This window comes from Oncorhynchus mykiss, chromosome 14, assembly GCF_013265735.2.
Source record: "Oncorhynchus mykiss isolate Arlee chromosome 14, USDA_OmykA_1.1, whole genome shotgun sequence".
Lineage (NCBI taxonomy): Eukaryota > Metazoa > Chordata > Actinopteri > Salmoniformes > Salmonidae > Oncorhynchus > Oncorhynchus mykiss.
The window spans coordinates 18,748,712-18,764,549 of record NC_048578.1 but is presented as its reverse complement, the minus strand read 5'-3'; the positions used below and the strand labels follow the sequence as shown (position 1 = coordinate 18,764,549).

Sequence of the window (15,838 nt, the reverse complement as noted above, 5' to 3'; positions counted from 1 at the left end):
GTACACATTACATGTTTTTGTCTGTGCACCCATGCTTAGAAATATTCTATCTATTTTACTACACAATGCTTTTAATTTGTGGAAAAGTATTGAGATATTTGAGAGGTCCATATGTTTTCTACATGTGTAGTCAGGGGGACACATTGGTATTGGTGTAGAGTTCCAATATAACCATGCATATATTGCCTAGAGGCCGCAATTTTCAACACATTATCTATCTTGCAAGTCTATAGTATGTGGTAATAATACTAAGCAACAATATGAGTTTTATATGTTCTGTATGTTCTGACTGGGGTAGTGTGAGGAATATGAGTTGAAGGCACATACACCACGTTGCAGGTAGGCAAAAGGCAACATTGGGTTCTGATGAGAAGTAGGTTTGAGCAGGGGCATGTTTGGGCAACATATTCAGAAAGATTATCTCTCTTGGGCAACATTTTCAGAAAGATTATATCTCTTGGGCAACATATTGAGAAAGATTACCTCTCTTGGGCAACATATTCAGAAAGATTATATATCTTAGGCAACATATTCAGAAAGATGATCTCTCTTGGGCAACATATTCGGAAAGATTTGATTCTATATTTTCTCCACGGTGGGTTTATTGTATATATTCTATATGTTAGGAGAAAGAACAAGACAGCAAAATAAGCTCAACTCCTGTGAGAGTTACAGAGTTAAGAGCAGAGCAGTAGTGCCGGAGGTTCAGTGCTGCTTTGAAACTGAAGCATCTCTCCTATCCCTTTATCTGCGTCAGCTACAATGCTGTCGGGCAGTGGGAGTGAGAGAAGTGCCACGATAACTCTAGGAAAGAAAACGTGGGAGAATGTTTGTGTGGCAGACACACAGAGCACAGCAGATGTTCCACTGTTCCCAGTGTGGATCTTGGAGACAAACAGCGGTAACTCCAACCCCAGAATTGATCTTTACACAGAAATACTGCTGAGCATGCTTAAAGAGATCTGATCACCGGGGGATTGGATCTGTTTGCTGGAGTAGATGGGAAAACACAAGTGGGGAGGAGTAGGAGTGTGGAGCGCTGGGATTGGGCAACTCTAGACAAATCACTTTACTAAATCATGATGTGAAGATCACTCAGTGGACTTACTTATTTCCCTGGTCAGGTCACATGATCTGGACCAGTGTTTCCCAAACTTTTTATAGTCCCATACCCCTTCAAACATTCAACCTCCAGCTGCGTACCCCCTCAGGCACCAGGGTCAGCGTACTCTCAAATGTTGTTTTTTTGCCATAATTGTAAGCCTGCCACACACACACTATACGATACATTTATAAAACATAAGAATACGTTTTTGTCACAACCCGGCTCATGGGAAGTGACAAAGAGCTCTTATAGGACCAGGGCACAAAAATTATATTATAATAATCAATCATTTTGCTCTTTATTTAACCATCTTACATATAAAACGTTATTTGCTCATCGAAAATGGTGAATAACTAACCACAGGTTAATGAGAAGGGTGTGCTTGAAAGGATGCACATAATTCTGCAATGATGGGTTGTATTTGAGAGTGTCTCAGTCTTAAATCCTTTTTCACACACAGTCTGTGCCTGTATTTAGTTTTCATGCTAGTGAGGGCCGAGAATCCACTCTCACATATGTACGTGGTTGCAAAGTGCATCAGTGTCTTAACAGCATGATTGCCAAGGCAGGATACTCTGAGCGCAGCCCAATCCAGAAATTTGGCAGTGGCTTCTGATTAAATTACATTTTCACAGAATCGCTTGTTGCAATTTCGATGAGGCTCTCTTGTTCAGATATTGGTAAGTGGACTGGAGGCAGGTTATGAAAGGGATAACGAATCCAGTTGTGTGTGTCATCCATTTCGGGAAAGTACCTGCGTAATTGCGATCCCAACTCAATCAGGTGCTTCGCTATATCACATTTGAAATTGTCCGTAAGCTTGAGTTCATTTGCACACCAAAAAATCATACAATGATGGAAAGACCTGTGTGTTGTCCTTGTTAATGCAGACAGAGAGGAACTCCAACTTCTTAATCAAAGCCTCAATTTTGTCCCACATATTGAACATAGTTGTGTAGAGTCCCTGTAATCCTAGATTCAGATCATTCAGGTAAGAAAAAACATCACCCAGAGAGGCCAGTTGAGTTAAAATGATGGTCAGTAAAGAAAACTTTCAGCTCGTCTCTCAATTTTAAAAAACGTGGTTGTATTTTGCCCCTTGATAACCAGCACACTTTTATGTATGTTGTAAAAGCGTTACATGGTCGCTGCCCATATCATTGCATAGTGCAGAAAATATACGAGAGTTCAGGAACTTGCTTTAACAAATTTAACAATTTTCACTGTAGTGTCCAAAACGTATTTCAAGCTGTCAGGCATTCCTTTGGCAGCAAGAGCCTCTCAGTGGATGCTGCAGTGCACCCAAGTGGCATAGGGAGCAACTGCTTGCACACACATTACCACTCCACTATGTCTCCCTGTCATGGCTTTTGCGGCGTCAGTACAGATACCAACACATCTTGACCACCAACGTCCATTTGATGTCACAAAGCTGTCCAGTACTTAAAAAATATCCTCTCCTGTTGTCCTGGTTTCCAGTGGTTTGCAGAAGAGGATGCCTTCCTTAATTGACACCCCATAAACGTATACCAGGAGCTGTGCCAGGCCCACCATGTCTGTTGACTCATCCATGTCTTACTAATCGAAGTCGTCTTAATTCTCGCTCAAAAACTTGTGTAGCTTATCTTTCAAATTGGCATGTTTTGTTTCTAAATGTCTGTGCAAGAGTGAAGGTTTCATCGAGTTGTGAGATAATACTTTTGCACTTAACAGACTGTGGCTGAGGAAAGGCACTACTCCCAGTAAAAGTGAACCCCAAATCAATATAGTTCTCATCATATTTGCACCTCTTCGATGGCCTCTTCGATGGTCCAACGTCCCTGTCTGTTGTTCGGTGCTTTCCCGGGTAAGGGGGCAGTAGATCTTCTTACTAAATGGACTGCTTGAAAACGTGAAGAATTTGTGTTTTTTGTTTAAAAAATAATAATTTGTTTGTTTTATTAAAAAAAATGTTAATCTCATTTTTTTTGGCGTACTCCCGACGGCATTGCGCAAACCCATGGGGGAATACCTGGTCTTGACAATACTCTCTAGCCATTTCACAAAGAACCACACTTTCTCACCATAGCAACGCTACACATGTAGATTAACATATATAGATAAGCATATAGCTGACACATAAACAAGCAGTATTTCGAGTCAGGTTCACTCAACGGGTGATTTGCCAGCCCCCAAAAATGTAATTGCCTCTTAGTATGTCTATGGAAGAAAACCTCAGTCTCAAACCGCATTTGTCAAATCATGTATATTAACTTAATATTGTCTCTGCCTCAGCCTACAAGGTTAAAGGGTCAAATACGGTTAAACGATGTACAGGAGGTCATACAGTACAAACAAACCCCATGCTTTAGTGAACCCCTGTGTATTGGTGCATACATGCATGTAATAAGTAAAAACACTCCACCTATCACAGTCCATAGTCTCTCCAGTTGTCATGCATTGCCGGTTCTATGGAGCGCAAAAAAGGGCTCAGATGGAGCTTTGCTGGACACCTGTCAAAGTGGGATGTATTGTGTAAATTGTGAGTGCTAGGTAGTCATCATTTCAAAGTCAATGCCAAAGCTTAGACATGCTGTCTTGGATTTATAGCCACGAAGCAGAGGCACCAAGTGGAGGCACCACTTTCAATCTCTCTCACTTTGCTCCACACGCAAACACACATGGCTCTTAAGAGTTGCGATTTGTCTCTCAAATGCAGCCTCTGATCAAATGAAAAAAGGATGTGGGTTTTACTTTAAAAGTTTTGCACTTCATTTGCTATCTTCCCGGAAGAAATCAAATGTTATGAAAATGGAACAGCTGTAATTTCATTGGCATAAAAAGAAACAGAACCAATCTTAATCAAATCTAAGCCCAATAACAAATATATTGGTTGGCTCATTATACTGTTATTCAATCAATAATACACGATATGTTATACATCAAACCAGTGACGTAGAACAAGGATGATCCATACAGCCCATGCTGTAATATACTATATCTATGAATGATCTAACCAGCAACCACAGTATTACCATATCAGTAAGGAGTTACGAGTATCAAGGGATGCAGGCTTACGCAACATAGAGAACATGAGGTGAGATTGCCCCACAAGCAGTGGAGCATCTGGAAAAAGCAGTATATAATCCAATAATTTCTTGTTATTATAAATATCCTCCCAGCACATGGCTATCCTCTACAAAAGAATGACAGCATGAAAATGATATACAGTATTTGCCCCCTTTTCAGAATTTCTCTAGTTTTGCATATTTTTCATACTGAATGTTAGCAGATCTTCAACCAAAACCTAATATTAGATAAAGGGAACCTGAGTTTACAAATAACAAAAAAAGGGTACTTATTTATTTAATTAACAAAGTTATTCAACACCCAATTCTCCTGTGTGAAAAAGTAATTTCCCCTTACACTCAATAACTGGTTGTGCCACCTTTAGCTGCAATGACTCCAACCAAATGCTCCCTGTAGTTGTTGATCAGTCTCCCACATCGCTGTGGAATTTTGGCCCACTCTTGAATGCAGAACTACTTTAACTCGGCAACATTTGTGGGTTTTCAAGCTTTAACTGCTCGTTTCAAGTCCTGCGACAACATCTAAATTGGGATTAGGTCTGGACTTTGATTAGGCCATTCCAAAACCTCAAATGTGTTGCTTTTTAACCATTTTCATATAGACTTGATTGTGTGCATTGGATAATTGTCTTGCTGCATGACCCAGCTGTTCTTCAACTTCAGCTCACAGACGGATGGCCTGACATTCTCCTGTAGAATTCTTTGATACAGAGCATAATTCATGGTTCCTTATTAAGGCAAGTCGTCCAGGTCCTATGGCAGCTAAGCATCCCCAAACAATTGCACTACCACCACCATGCTTGACTGTTGGTATGAGGTTCTTACTGTGAAATACAATATTTGGTTTTCGGCAGACCCATCTCGTCCATGTCTGTGACACAGGATCTATTATAAATACCACCCCATCCCAATCCATTTAACATTTAGACACCAGGGGGAAACAGTTGATTGATGACACTGGGGGATGTGCTATTGCCCAGACCTGGATTCAAATACTACACTGCTCAAAAAAATAAAGGGAACACTAAAATAACACATCCTAGATCTGAATGAATGAAATATTCTTATTAAATACTTTTTTCTTTACATAGTTGAATGTGCTGACAACAAAACCACACAAAAATGATCAATGGAAATCAAATTTATCAACCCATGGAGGTCTGGATTTGGAGTCACACTCAAAATTAAAGTGGAAAACCACACTACAGGCTGATCCAACTTTGATGTAATGTCCTTAAAACAAGTAAAAATTAGGCTCAGTAGTGTGTGTGGCCTCCACGTGCCTGTATGACCTCCCTACAACACCTGGGCATGCTCCTGATGAGGTGGCGGATGGTCTCCTGAGGGATCTCCTCCCAGACCTGGACTAAAACATCCGCCAACTCCTGGACAGTCTGTGGTGCAACGTGGCGTTGGTGGATGGAGCGAGACATGATGTCCCAGATGTGCTCAATTGGATTCAGGTCTGGGGAACGGGCGGGCCAGTCCATAGCATCAATGCCTTCCTCTTGCAGGAACTGCTGACACACTCCAGCCACATGAGGTCTAGCATTGTCTTGAATTAGGAGGAACCCAGGGCCAACCGCAACAGCATATGGTCTCACAAGGGGTCTGAGGATCTCATCTCGGTACCTAATGTCAGTCAGGCTACCTCTGGCGAGCACATGGAGGGCTGTGCGGCCCCCCAAAGAAATGCCACCCCACACCATGACTGACCCACCGCCAAACCGGTCATGCTGGAGGATGTTGTAGGCAGCAGAACGTTCTCCACGGCGTTTCCAGACTCTGTCACGTCTGTCACATGTGCTCAGTGTGAACCTGCTTTCATCTGTGAAGAGCACAGGGTGCCAGTGGTGAATTTACCAATATTGGTGTTCTCTGGCAAATGCCAAACATCCTGCACTGTGTTGGGCTGTAAGCACAACCCCCACCTGTGGACGTCGGGCCCTCATACCACCCTCATGGAGTCTGTTTCTGACCGTTTGAGCAGACACATGCACATTTGTGGCCTGCTGTAGGTCATTTTGCAGGGCTCTGGCAGTGCCCCTCCTGCTCCTCCTTGCACAAAGGCGGAGGTAGCGGTCCTGCTGCTGGGTTGTTGCCCTCCTACGGCCTCCTCCACGTCTCCTGATGTACTGACCTGTCTCCTGGTAGCGCCTCCATGCTCTGGACACTACGCTGACAGACACAGCATTGATGTTCCATCCTGGATGAGCTGCACTACCTGAGCCACTTGTGTGGGTTGTAGACTCCGTCTCATGCTACCACTAGAGTGAAAGCACCGCCAGCATTCAAAAGTGACCAAAACATCAGCCAGGAAGCATAGGAACTGAGAAGTGGTCTGTGGTCACCACCTGCAGAACCACTCCTTTATTGGGGGTGTCTTGCTAATTGCCTATAATTTCCACCTGTTGTCTATTCCATTTGCACAACAGCATGTGAAATGTATTGTCAATCAGTGTTGCTTCCTAAGTGGACAGTTTGATTTCACAGAAGTGTGATTTACTTGGAGTTACATTGTGTTGTTTAAGTGTTCCCTTTATTTTTTTGAGCAGTGTATTTGAACATTTTCAAATACTTTCAGTGTTTGCTTTAGTCTGCCTGTAGTACCAGTGTTTGCTGCAGTCTGCCTGGATTACCAGTGTTTGCTTTAGCTTGCCTGTAGTACCAGTGTTTGCTTTAGTCTGCCTGGAGTACCACTGTTTGCTTTAGTCTGCCTGTAGTACCCGTGTTTGCTTTAGTCTGCCTGGAGTACCAGTGTTTGCTTTAGTCTGCCTGTAGTACCACTGTTTGCTTTAGTCTGCCTGTAGTACCAGTGTTTGCTTTAGTCTGCCTGGAGTACCACTGTTTGCTTTAGTCTGCCTGTAGTACCAGTGTTTGCTTTAGTATGCCTGTAGTACCAGTGTTTACTTTAGTCTGCCTGGAGTACCAGTGTTTGCTTTAGTCTGCCTAGAATACCAGTGTTTGCTTTAGTCTGCCTGTAGTACCAGTGTTTGCTTTAGTCTGCCTGTAGTACCACTGTTTGCTTTAGTCTGCCTGGAGTACCAGTGTTTGCTTTAGTCTGCCTGTAGTACCAGTGTTTGCTTTAGTCTGCCTGTAGTACCAGTGTTTACTTTAGTCTGCCTGTAGTACCACTGTTTGCTTTAGTCTGCCTGGAGTACCAGTGTTTGCTTTAGTCTGCCTGGAGTACCAGTGTTTGCTTTAGTCTGCCTGGAGTACCAGTGTTTGCTTTAGTCTGCCTGGAGTACCAGTGTTTGCTTTAGTCTGCCTGTAGTACCAGTGTTTGCTTTAGTCTGCCTGGAGTACCACTGTTTGCTTTAGTCTGCCTGTAGTACCAGTGTTTGCTTTAGTCTGCCTGTAGTACCAGTGTTTACTTTAGTCTGCCTGGAGTACCAGTGTTTGCTTTAGTCTGCCTGGAGTACCAGTGTTTGCTTTAGTCTGCCTGTAGTACCAGTGTTTGCTTTAGTCTGCCTGTAGTACCACTGTTTGCTTTAGTCTGCCTGGAGTACCAGTGTTTGCTTTAGTCTGCCTGTAGTACCAGTGTTTGCTTTAGTCTGCCTGTAGTACCAGTGTTTACTTTAGTCTGCCTGTAGTACCACTGTTTGCTTTAGTCTGCCTGGAGTACCAGTGTTTGCTTTAGTCTGCCTGGAGTACCAGTGTTTGCTTTAGTCTGCCTGGAGTACCAGTGTTTGCTTTAGTCTGCCTGGAGTACCAGTGTTTGCTTTAGTCTGCCTGTAGTACCAGTGTTTGCTTTAGTCTGCCTGGAGTACCAGTGTTTGCTTTAGTCTGCCTGTAGTACCAGTGTTTGCTTTAGTCTGCCTGTAGTACCAGTGTTTGCTTTAGTCTGCCTGGAGTACCAGTGTTTGCTTTAGTCTGCCTGTAGTACCAGTATTTGCTTTAGTCTGCCTGTAGTGTTTGCTTTAGTCTGCCTGGAGTATCAGTATTTGCTTTAGTCTGCCTGTAGTACCACTGTTTGCTTTAGTCTGCCTGGAGTACCAGTGTTTGCTTTAGCTTGCCTGTAGTACCAGTGTTTGCTTTAGTCTGCCTGGAGTACCAGTGTTTGCTTTAGTCTGCCTGGAGTACCAGTGTTTGCTTTAGTCTGCCTGTAGTACCAGTGTTTGCTTTAGTCTGCCTGTAGTACCAGTGTTTGCTTTAGTCTGCCTGGAGTACCACTGTTTGCTTTAGTCTGCCTGTAGTACCAGTGTTTGCTTTAGTCTGCCTGTAGTACCAGTGTTTACTTTAGTCTGCCTGGAGTACCAGTGTTTGCTTTAGTCTGCCTGGAGTACCAGTGTTTGCTTTAGTCTGCCTGTAGTACCAGTGTTTGCTTTAGTCTGCCTGTAGTACCACTGTTTGCTTTAGTCTGCCTGGAGTACCAGTGTTTGCTTTAGTCTGCCTGTAGTACCAGTGTTTGCTTTAGTCTGCCTGTAGTACCAGTGTTTACTTTAGTCTGCCTGTAGTACCACTGTTTGCTTTAGTCTGCCTGGAGTACCAGTGTTTGCTTTAGTCTGCCTGGAGTACCAGTGTTTGCTTTAGTCTGCCTGGAGTACCAGTGTTTGCTTTAGTCTGCCTGGAGTACCAGTGTTTGCTTTAGTCTGCCTGTAGTACCAGTGTTTGCTTTAGTCTGCCTGGAGTACCAGTGTTTGCTTTAGTCTGCCTGTAGTACCAGTGTTTGCTTTAGTCTGCCTGTAGTACCAGTGTTTGCTTTAGTCTGCCTGGAGTACCAGTGTTTGCTTTAGTCTGCCTGTAGTACCAGTATTTGCTTTAGTCTGCCTGTAGTGTTTGCTTTAGTCTGCCTGGAGTATCAGTATTTGCTTTAGTCTGCCTGTAGTACCACTGTTTGCTTTAGTCTGCCTGGAGTACCAGTGTTTGCTTTAGCTTGCCTGTAGTACCAGTGTTTGCTTTAGTCTGCCTGGAGTACCAGTGTTTGCTTTAGTCTGCCTGGAGTACCAGTGTTTGCTTTAGTCTGCCTGTAGTACCAGTGTTTGCTTTAGTCTGCCTGTAGTACCACTGTTTGCTTTAGTCTGTCTGGAGTACCAGTGTTTGCTTTAGCTTGCCTGGAGTACCAGTGTTTGCTTTAGTCTGCCTGGAGTACCAGTGTTTGCTTTAGTCTGCCTGGAGTACCAGTGTTTGCTTTAGTCTGTCTGTAGTACCAGTGTTTGCTTTAGTCTGCCTGTAGTGTTTGCTTTAGTCTGCCTGGAGTACCAGTATTTGCTTTAGTCTGCCTGTAGTGTTTGCTTTAGTCTGCCTGTAGTGTTTGCTTTAGTCTGCCTGTAGTACCAGTGTTTGCTTTAGTCTGCCTGTAGTGTTTGCTTTAGTCTGCCTGTAGTACCAGTGTTTGCTTGAGTCTGCCTGTAGTGTTTGCTTTAGTCTGCCTGTAGTACCAGTGTTTGCTTTAGTCTGCCTGTAGTACCAGTGTTTGCATTAGTCTGCCTGGAGTACCAGTGTTTGCTTTAGTCTGCATGGAGTTCCAGGGGTTGCACTTTTGCAAACCTACTGCAGGCACAGAGGAAGCCAACAAGTCACAAGAACACATAATGAACACTTCCTGGTTTTACAGCAGATCTTTGTAACACATTGCTTTTGTGAATTTGACCCTTGACCTATGGAAACAGCATGTGGGCACGAGCCCTGCCAGCGTTGTTGAGATATGTCTTCTACTCAGAACAACAGGGGAACGGGGTCATACCCCTGATGTCAGCTATCCTAGGGTTGTGATGTGAGGAGGACTTTAAAGCAGCGACATTCACCAAAGTTCGGGCAGTGTTTCACTCAGTAGTACCTTTAGCTCTCATGTAGTTCAATTGAAAAAAGAGACACTAAAACAGTGACTGGAACACATGTTGAAGCTGTTTTATGTTAGCCTGCGTTGTGTCTTTCCGTAGTTCCACGGAAATAGCTTTTTAATAAGCTTTTTTCCACACATGGTGTTTGGTTTGATTGCCATCGTGATAAGGTCAAACTTGTTTTCATACTGTGTAATTAATAATTGAAGACGAGTGATATTCAGAATGTGACTTTATTGCTTTAGTACAGTAGATAGTGTAGGAATAATTTTCCGGTGTGCCACTATATCTTCTGTAAATAGCATTTGGATGTTACTATGTTGCAGCAACTAATGAAAATGTTTGTATTAAGCAATGTGTTCTCTCTCACAGTTACTTATTTTGAACTAATGCCAATTCATCACCATCATTATCCTAATACATTGACTCTTTTGTCTTCCTTTATCTTTATTTGCCTATTTCCCTTTACTTGATTCCAAAGCAGATCTAATCTTCTTCGTTGAGTGTGAGGCACTTATTGAAAGCATTAGTTTAAACCAACGACATATTTGCAATGCCCATTGTCTACACTAATTACAGCTTGGTTGATTTATGGTCTCAGGCGCCCTAACCGATATTGAACTGCAGCCACGGTCGAAGGGGTCTGACGAACTGCTCACTACTCTTTTTTTTTTTTTACAGGATCAGACCAATGAAGACACCCAGATGGTGCTCGCTGGCATTCTTGTTGGGAATGGTCTCCCTCGGAGTGGGAGTGGGAGTCGTCGAGGGGAGGCCCGGCAAGGAGGAGGGATTCGTGCCTCCACCCTATCGACCTGTCGTGAGGTTCCGACACAAGGTATTGTGTCATTCCCGTTCCATTAGCCTTTCATGACAAGGGGACTCTGCAGTGTTGTGAAGATGATTACAATGGAGTTTCTTGAGAATCAAGCTACTTTTGTTTTTTCTTAAGGCTCAGAGATTTATTACTGGTGTTTTGCCAAGGAGACTTGAGCATCAAGTTAACATCATATTTTAAAATTTATGTTGAATATATCTGATTGAGGTGAGGGGAGAAGGGGAATTTATTAGAGGGGGCATGAATACTAAAAGTGAACTGCCATTTTAGCAAAAACATCCAAGTTGAGAGCGTAATTGAAACTTTATCGACTTGACAACGCAGGCCTAGCTCTGCAAGCACAATCGGATTCCAAGTATTTCTCAAAGCACTAACAAGCTCTCTCTCCCCTACTCTGTCTTTCTTACTTAAAAAGGTGAGCGCCATGTGTTTGTCATATTACATAATATATAAATGAAGTCCAATTGGAATGCAGAGAAAACCATTTGATGGGCACGCTCTTTTGTCTGCAGGCATTTGTGTGTGGGGGTGTGTATGTGTGTTTTCCCTGTACACACACTTACTGTAAACCCCCCGTGAGTGATAAGCACTCAAATACACACCCCTCAGCCTCTGCCATCTCGAAATAGAGACCTTTTTATTATTATTGGCTTATTAATTGTGTTGGCATGCGAATAAAACAAGAGAAACAATGGCAATTTTAAGTCCAGGGATCAGTGTTGATAATGACTTTGTGTGAGAGAATGAAGGAGGGGAGAGAGAGAGAAATCAAATCTAGAAAAGAGCCATTAAATTCTTTAACCACCTAAAAGGAAGTGATTCCCAAACCTTCTGTAGCAAAGCCATCACCCACAGAGAGATGAACCTGGAGAAGAGTCCCCTAAGCAAGCTGGTCCTGGGGCTCTGTTCACAAACACAAAAAGATCCCACAGAGCCCCAGGACAGCAACCAAACCAAATCATGGGAAAACAAAAAGAGAATTACTTGACACATTGGAAATAATTAATAAAAAAACAGAGCAAACTAGAATGCTATTTTACCCTAAACAGAGAGTACACAGTGGCAGAATACCTGACCACTGTAACTTACCCAAAATTAAGGAATGCTTTGACTATGTACAGACTCAGTGAGCATAGCCTTGCTATTGAGAAAGGTTGCCGTAGGCAGACCTGGATCTCAAGAGAAGACAGGCTATGTGCACTCTTCCCACAAAATAAGGTGGAAACTGAGCTGTACTTCCTAACCTTGTATGTATGACCATATTAGAGACACATATTCTTATTTACAATGACAGCCTACTCTGGCCAAACCCTAACGACGCTGGTTATGCACCGCCCTACGGGACTACCAATCACAGCCAATTGTGATACAGCCTGGAATCAAACCAGGGTCTGTAGTGACGTCTCTAGCACTGAGATGCAGTGCCTTAGACCGCTGCGCCACTCGGGAGCACATACAACCCATATTTATGTTTATTTATTTTCCTTTTTGTACTTTAAATGTATATAGACATGATATGACATTTGAAATGTCTCTATTATTTTGGAACTTGTGTGAGTGTAATATTTACTGTTCACTTTTTATCGTTTATCCATTTCACTTGCTTTGGCAATGTAAACATATGTTTCCCATGCCAATAAAGCCTCTTGAATTGAATTGAGAGAGAGAGAGAGATAGCGAGGGAGGAAGTAGGAGGACAGATGGTGTTAACAGAACGTGAGACACTGCACCGCAGTTACACTGCACCAGAGGCTAGAAGTTGGCGTTGTACTGAAGACAGACTCAAAGGTCATATTGACATGGGAGTTGTTAAAAAAAGGCTAATATTGGCAATGTTTTCATTAATGTGGAACATGTTGTGTTCAGCGTGGCTTAGAAATGTTTTTTTATGGACGGTTCTGAACATTGCTGTGCTGCTTCATTGAGGCAAGAGGTTTATAGAAGTGATGCAAATTAATCTACATTTCCTAAATTGATTTAGACAAAGTCCCATCTATAGGGTGAACCTTGTGACTTTATCATAGTATCTGTCCCATAACATATCCCTTGTAAGGTCAAAATAGTAATGTCTTTCAATGTCCATTCCCTTTCAAAAGCAAGCAGAGTACATTATCTTAGGTATACCACTTTAAACTGTGTGACATTGACCATATAATGACTTCATCAATCATGTTTTCAGCAGCAGGACTGAACAGCTTCTTCTCTGCAGTCCACTGCTCACCATTCTCTTTCACCTGTCTGCCTCTCAGAAATAAGCTGTGTCTCATACTCAACCATTGTCTAGTTCGATGAGTGGCACAGTATGATGCTAGGCAGTACAGACCTGGGTTCAAATACTATTTCAAATAATTGAAAATACTTTATCTTGGCTTGATTGAGCTCGCCTGGCTTAACAGAACCAATAGAGAAGTTCCAAAACAGCAAACCTCCCCCACCTGGCACTTGAGGCAACTTAAAGTGAACTCTCAATATAGTTGAACGTTTTAAAATAGTATTCAAACCAAGATCTGGAAAGTAGGACTTTCTATACATTAGATACTGGCCCAATTTAGTAACCTGGGTTCAACCTGGACATACAGTACACTGCATGTACACTACCCTTCAAAAGGCTAATTGGTCATTATAAAACCCTAACCCTATTCCATGCGAGACATTTCCAAGAAACTGAAGATCTCGTACAACACTGTGTTCTACTCCCTTCACAGAACAGCTCAAACGGGCTCTAACCAGAAAAGAAAGAGGAGTGGGAGGCCCAGGTGCACAAGTGAGCAAGTTAGAGTGTCTAGTTTGATAAACAGACAAGTCCTCAACTGGCAGGATCATTAAATAGTACCTGCAAAACACCAGTCTCAACATCAACACTGAGTAGCGACTCCGGGATGCTGTCCTCCTAGTTCCTCTGTCCAGTGTTCTTTTCTCCCTCTTAATCTTTTCTTTTTATGGGCCAGTCTGAGATATGGCTTTTTCTTTGCAACTCTGCCTAGAAGGCCAGCATCCAGGAGTTGCCTCTTCAATGTTGATGTTGAGACTGGTGTTTTGCGGGTACTATTTAATGAAGCTGCCATTTGAGGACTAGTGAGGCGTCTGTTTATCAAACTAGACACTCTAATGTACTTGTCCTCTTCCTCAGTTGTGCACCGGGGCCTCCCACTCCTCTTTCTTTTCTGGTTAGAGACCGTTTGCGCTGTTCTGTGAAAGGAGATTGGCAATTTCCCGCGTGGAATAGCCTTCATTTCTCAGAACAAGAATAGACTGACGAGTTTCAGAAGATAGGTCTTTGTTTCAGGTCATTTGAGCCTCTAATCGAACCCACAAATGCTGATGCTCCATATACTCAACAAGTCTAAAGGAGGCCAATGTTATTGCTTCTTTAATCAGAACAACACTTTTCAGCTGTGCTAACATAATTGCAAAATGGTTTTCTAATGATCAATTAGCCTTTTAAAATGATAAACTTGGATTAGCTAACACAACGTGCCATTGTAACACAGGAGTTATGGTTGCTGATAATGGGCCTCTGTACGCCTATGTAGATATTCCATAAAAATCTGCCGTTTCCAGCTGCAATAGTCATTTACAACATTAACAATGTCTACACTGTATTTCTGATCAATTTGATGGAAAAATGTGCTTTTCTTTCAAGAACAAGGACATTTCTAAGTGACCCCAAAATGTTGGAGGGTAGTGTATATTCAGTCATTACTCCTTTTAAATGTAATGAAATAAGATTTGTTTTATATTCGGCTATGCAGGCCTCTGGCGAAAACAAGAAAAAAAAGAGAATAATATGCAAGACTTTGAAATTATCACTGATTTTTTATGGCTGGCCCACATAATAGGTCCCACACTACATTTTCTCTCAGGGCCCAACACCTTTTATCACTTAGGCACAGGCTGGCATATATTCCAAACCAAAGTTGTCCCTGTGAGTGTTATTATTAATATTCAATGTGTGTGACACCGGACTTCAGCCTTTCTTTACTTGTGATTCCAAGTATTTCTCTAGGATCTTTCCAATCTCCTACTCATTTGTGGATTTTGGGGTGGACAACAATATGTAATCAAAACTATATTAAGTTTAATAGCGTAGATAAATACTCTGCTGTTGCTGTGGAACAGATTACAATAATTTTGTGCAGTATAATAAAAAATACAGTAAATTATGTTTAATATCAGGGAGACATATTCTTCAGTGTTGTGGACTTGCCTTTTATTAATATAATATCCAATATGAGTCATGGCTGCAGTAGATGTGTAGCATCTGAGTAGTAAATTAATCATCATGTGTTATGATAAATTAACCTACTGTATTATTGCCAGAGTGGTGTACCCTCTGTGCTGTGACTGTGCTGAGTAGGCCCAACATTGTGGCTTTAACTTTCATTATAAGGAGCGACGCAATGCATATTGATGAATATTGATGACATGGCCCCACTCAGAAAATTAATGTCAGAATTTTTATGGGAATGATTTGTTGATCAAATCAAATCAAATCAAATTGTATTAGTCACATGCGCCAAATACAACAGGTGTAGGACCTTACAGTGAAATGCTTAATTACGAGCCCCTTACCAACAATGCAGTTTAAAAAAAAACCTGGGTAAGAATAAGATATAAAAGTAACAAGTAATTAAAGAGCAGCAGTAAAATAACAATGGCGAGACTATATACAGGGGGGTACCGATACAGAGTCAATGTGCGGGGGCACCGGTTAGTTGAGGTAGTATGTAGATATAGGTAGAGTTATTAAAGTGACTAAATGCATAGATAACAACAGAGAGTAGCAGTGGTGTAAAGGGGGGGAGGGGGCAATGCAAATAGTCTGGGTAGCCATTTGACTAGAGGAGTCCTATGGCTTGGGGTTAGAAGCTGTTTAGATGCCTCTTGGACCTAGACTTGTCGCTCCCGTACCGCTTGCTGTGCCATAGCAGAGAAAACAGTTTATGACTAGGGTGGCTGGAGTCTTTGACATTTTTTAGGGCCTTCCTCTGACACCACCTGGTATAGAGGTAGTGGATGATACTGGGCCATTCGCACTACCCTC

General features: G+C 42.3%; 1 protein-coding gene across 5 annotated transcripts in view; it reads left to right on the top strand.

Moving 5' to 3' along the window:
* LOC110488940 (follistatin-related protein 5) overlaps positions 1-15,838 on the top strand; it is a 189,988-nt gene that overhangs the window by 9,818 nt on the left and 164,332 nt on the right. For all 5 annotated transcript variants that reach the window (XM_036943078.1, XM_036943077.1, XM_036943079.1 and 2 more), the window contains exon 2: positions 10,638-10,794. In XM_036943078.1, coding sequence (XP_036798973.1) covers positions 10,638-10,794 — 157 coding nt within the window. The remainder of the gene's footprint in view (positions 1-10,637; positions 10,795-15,838) is intronic.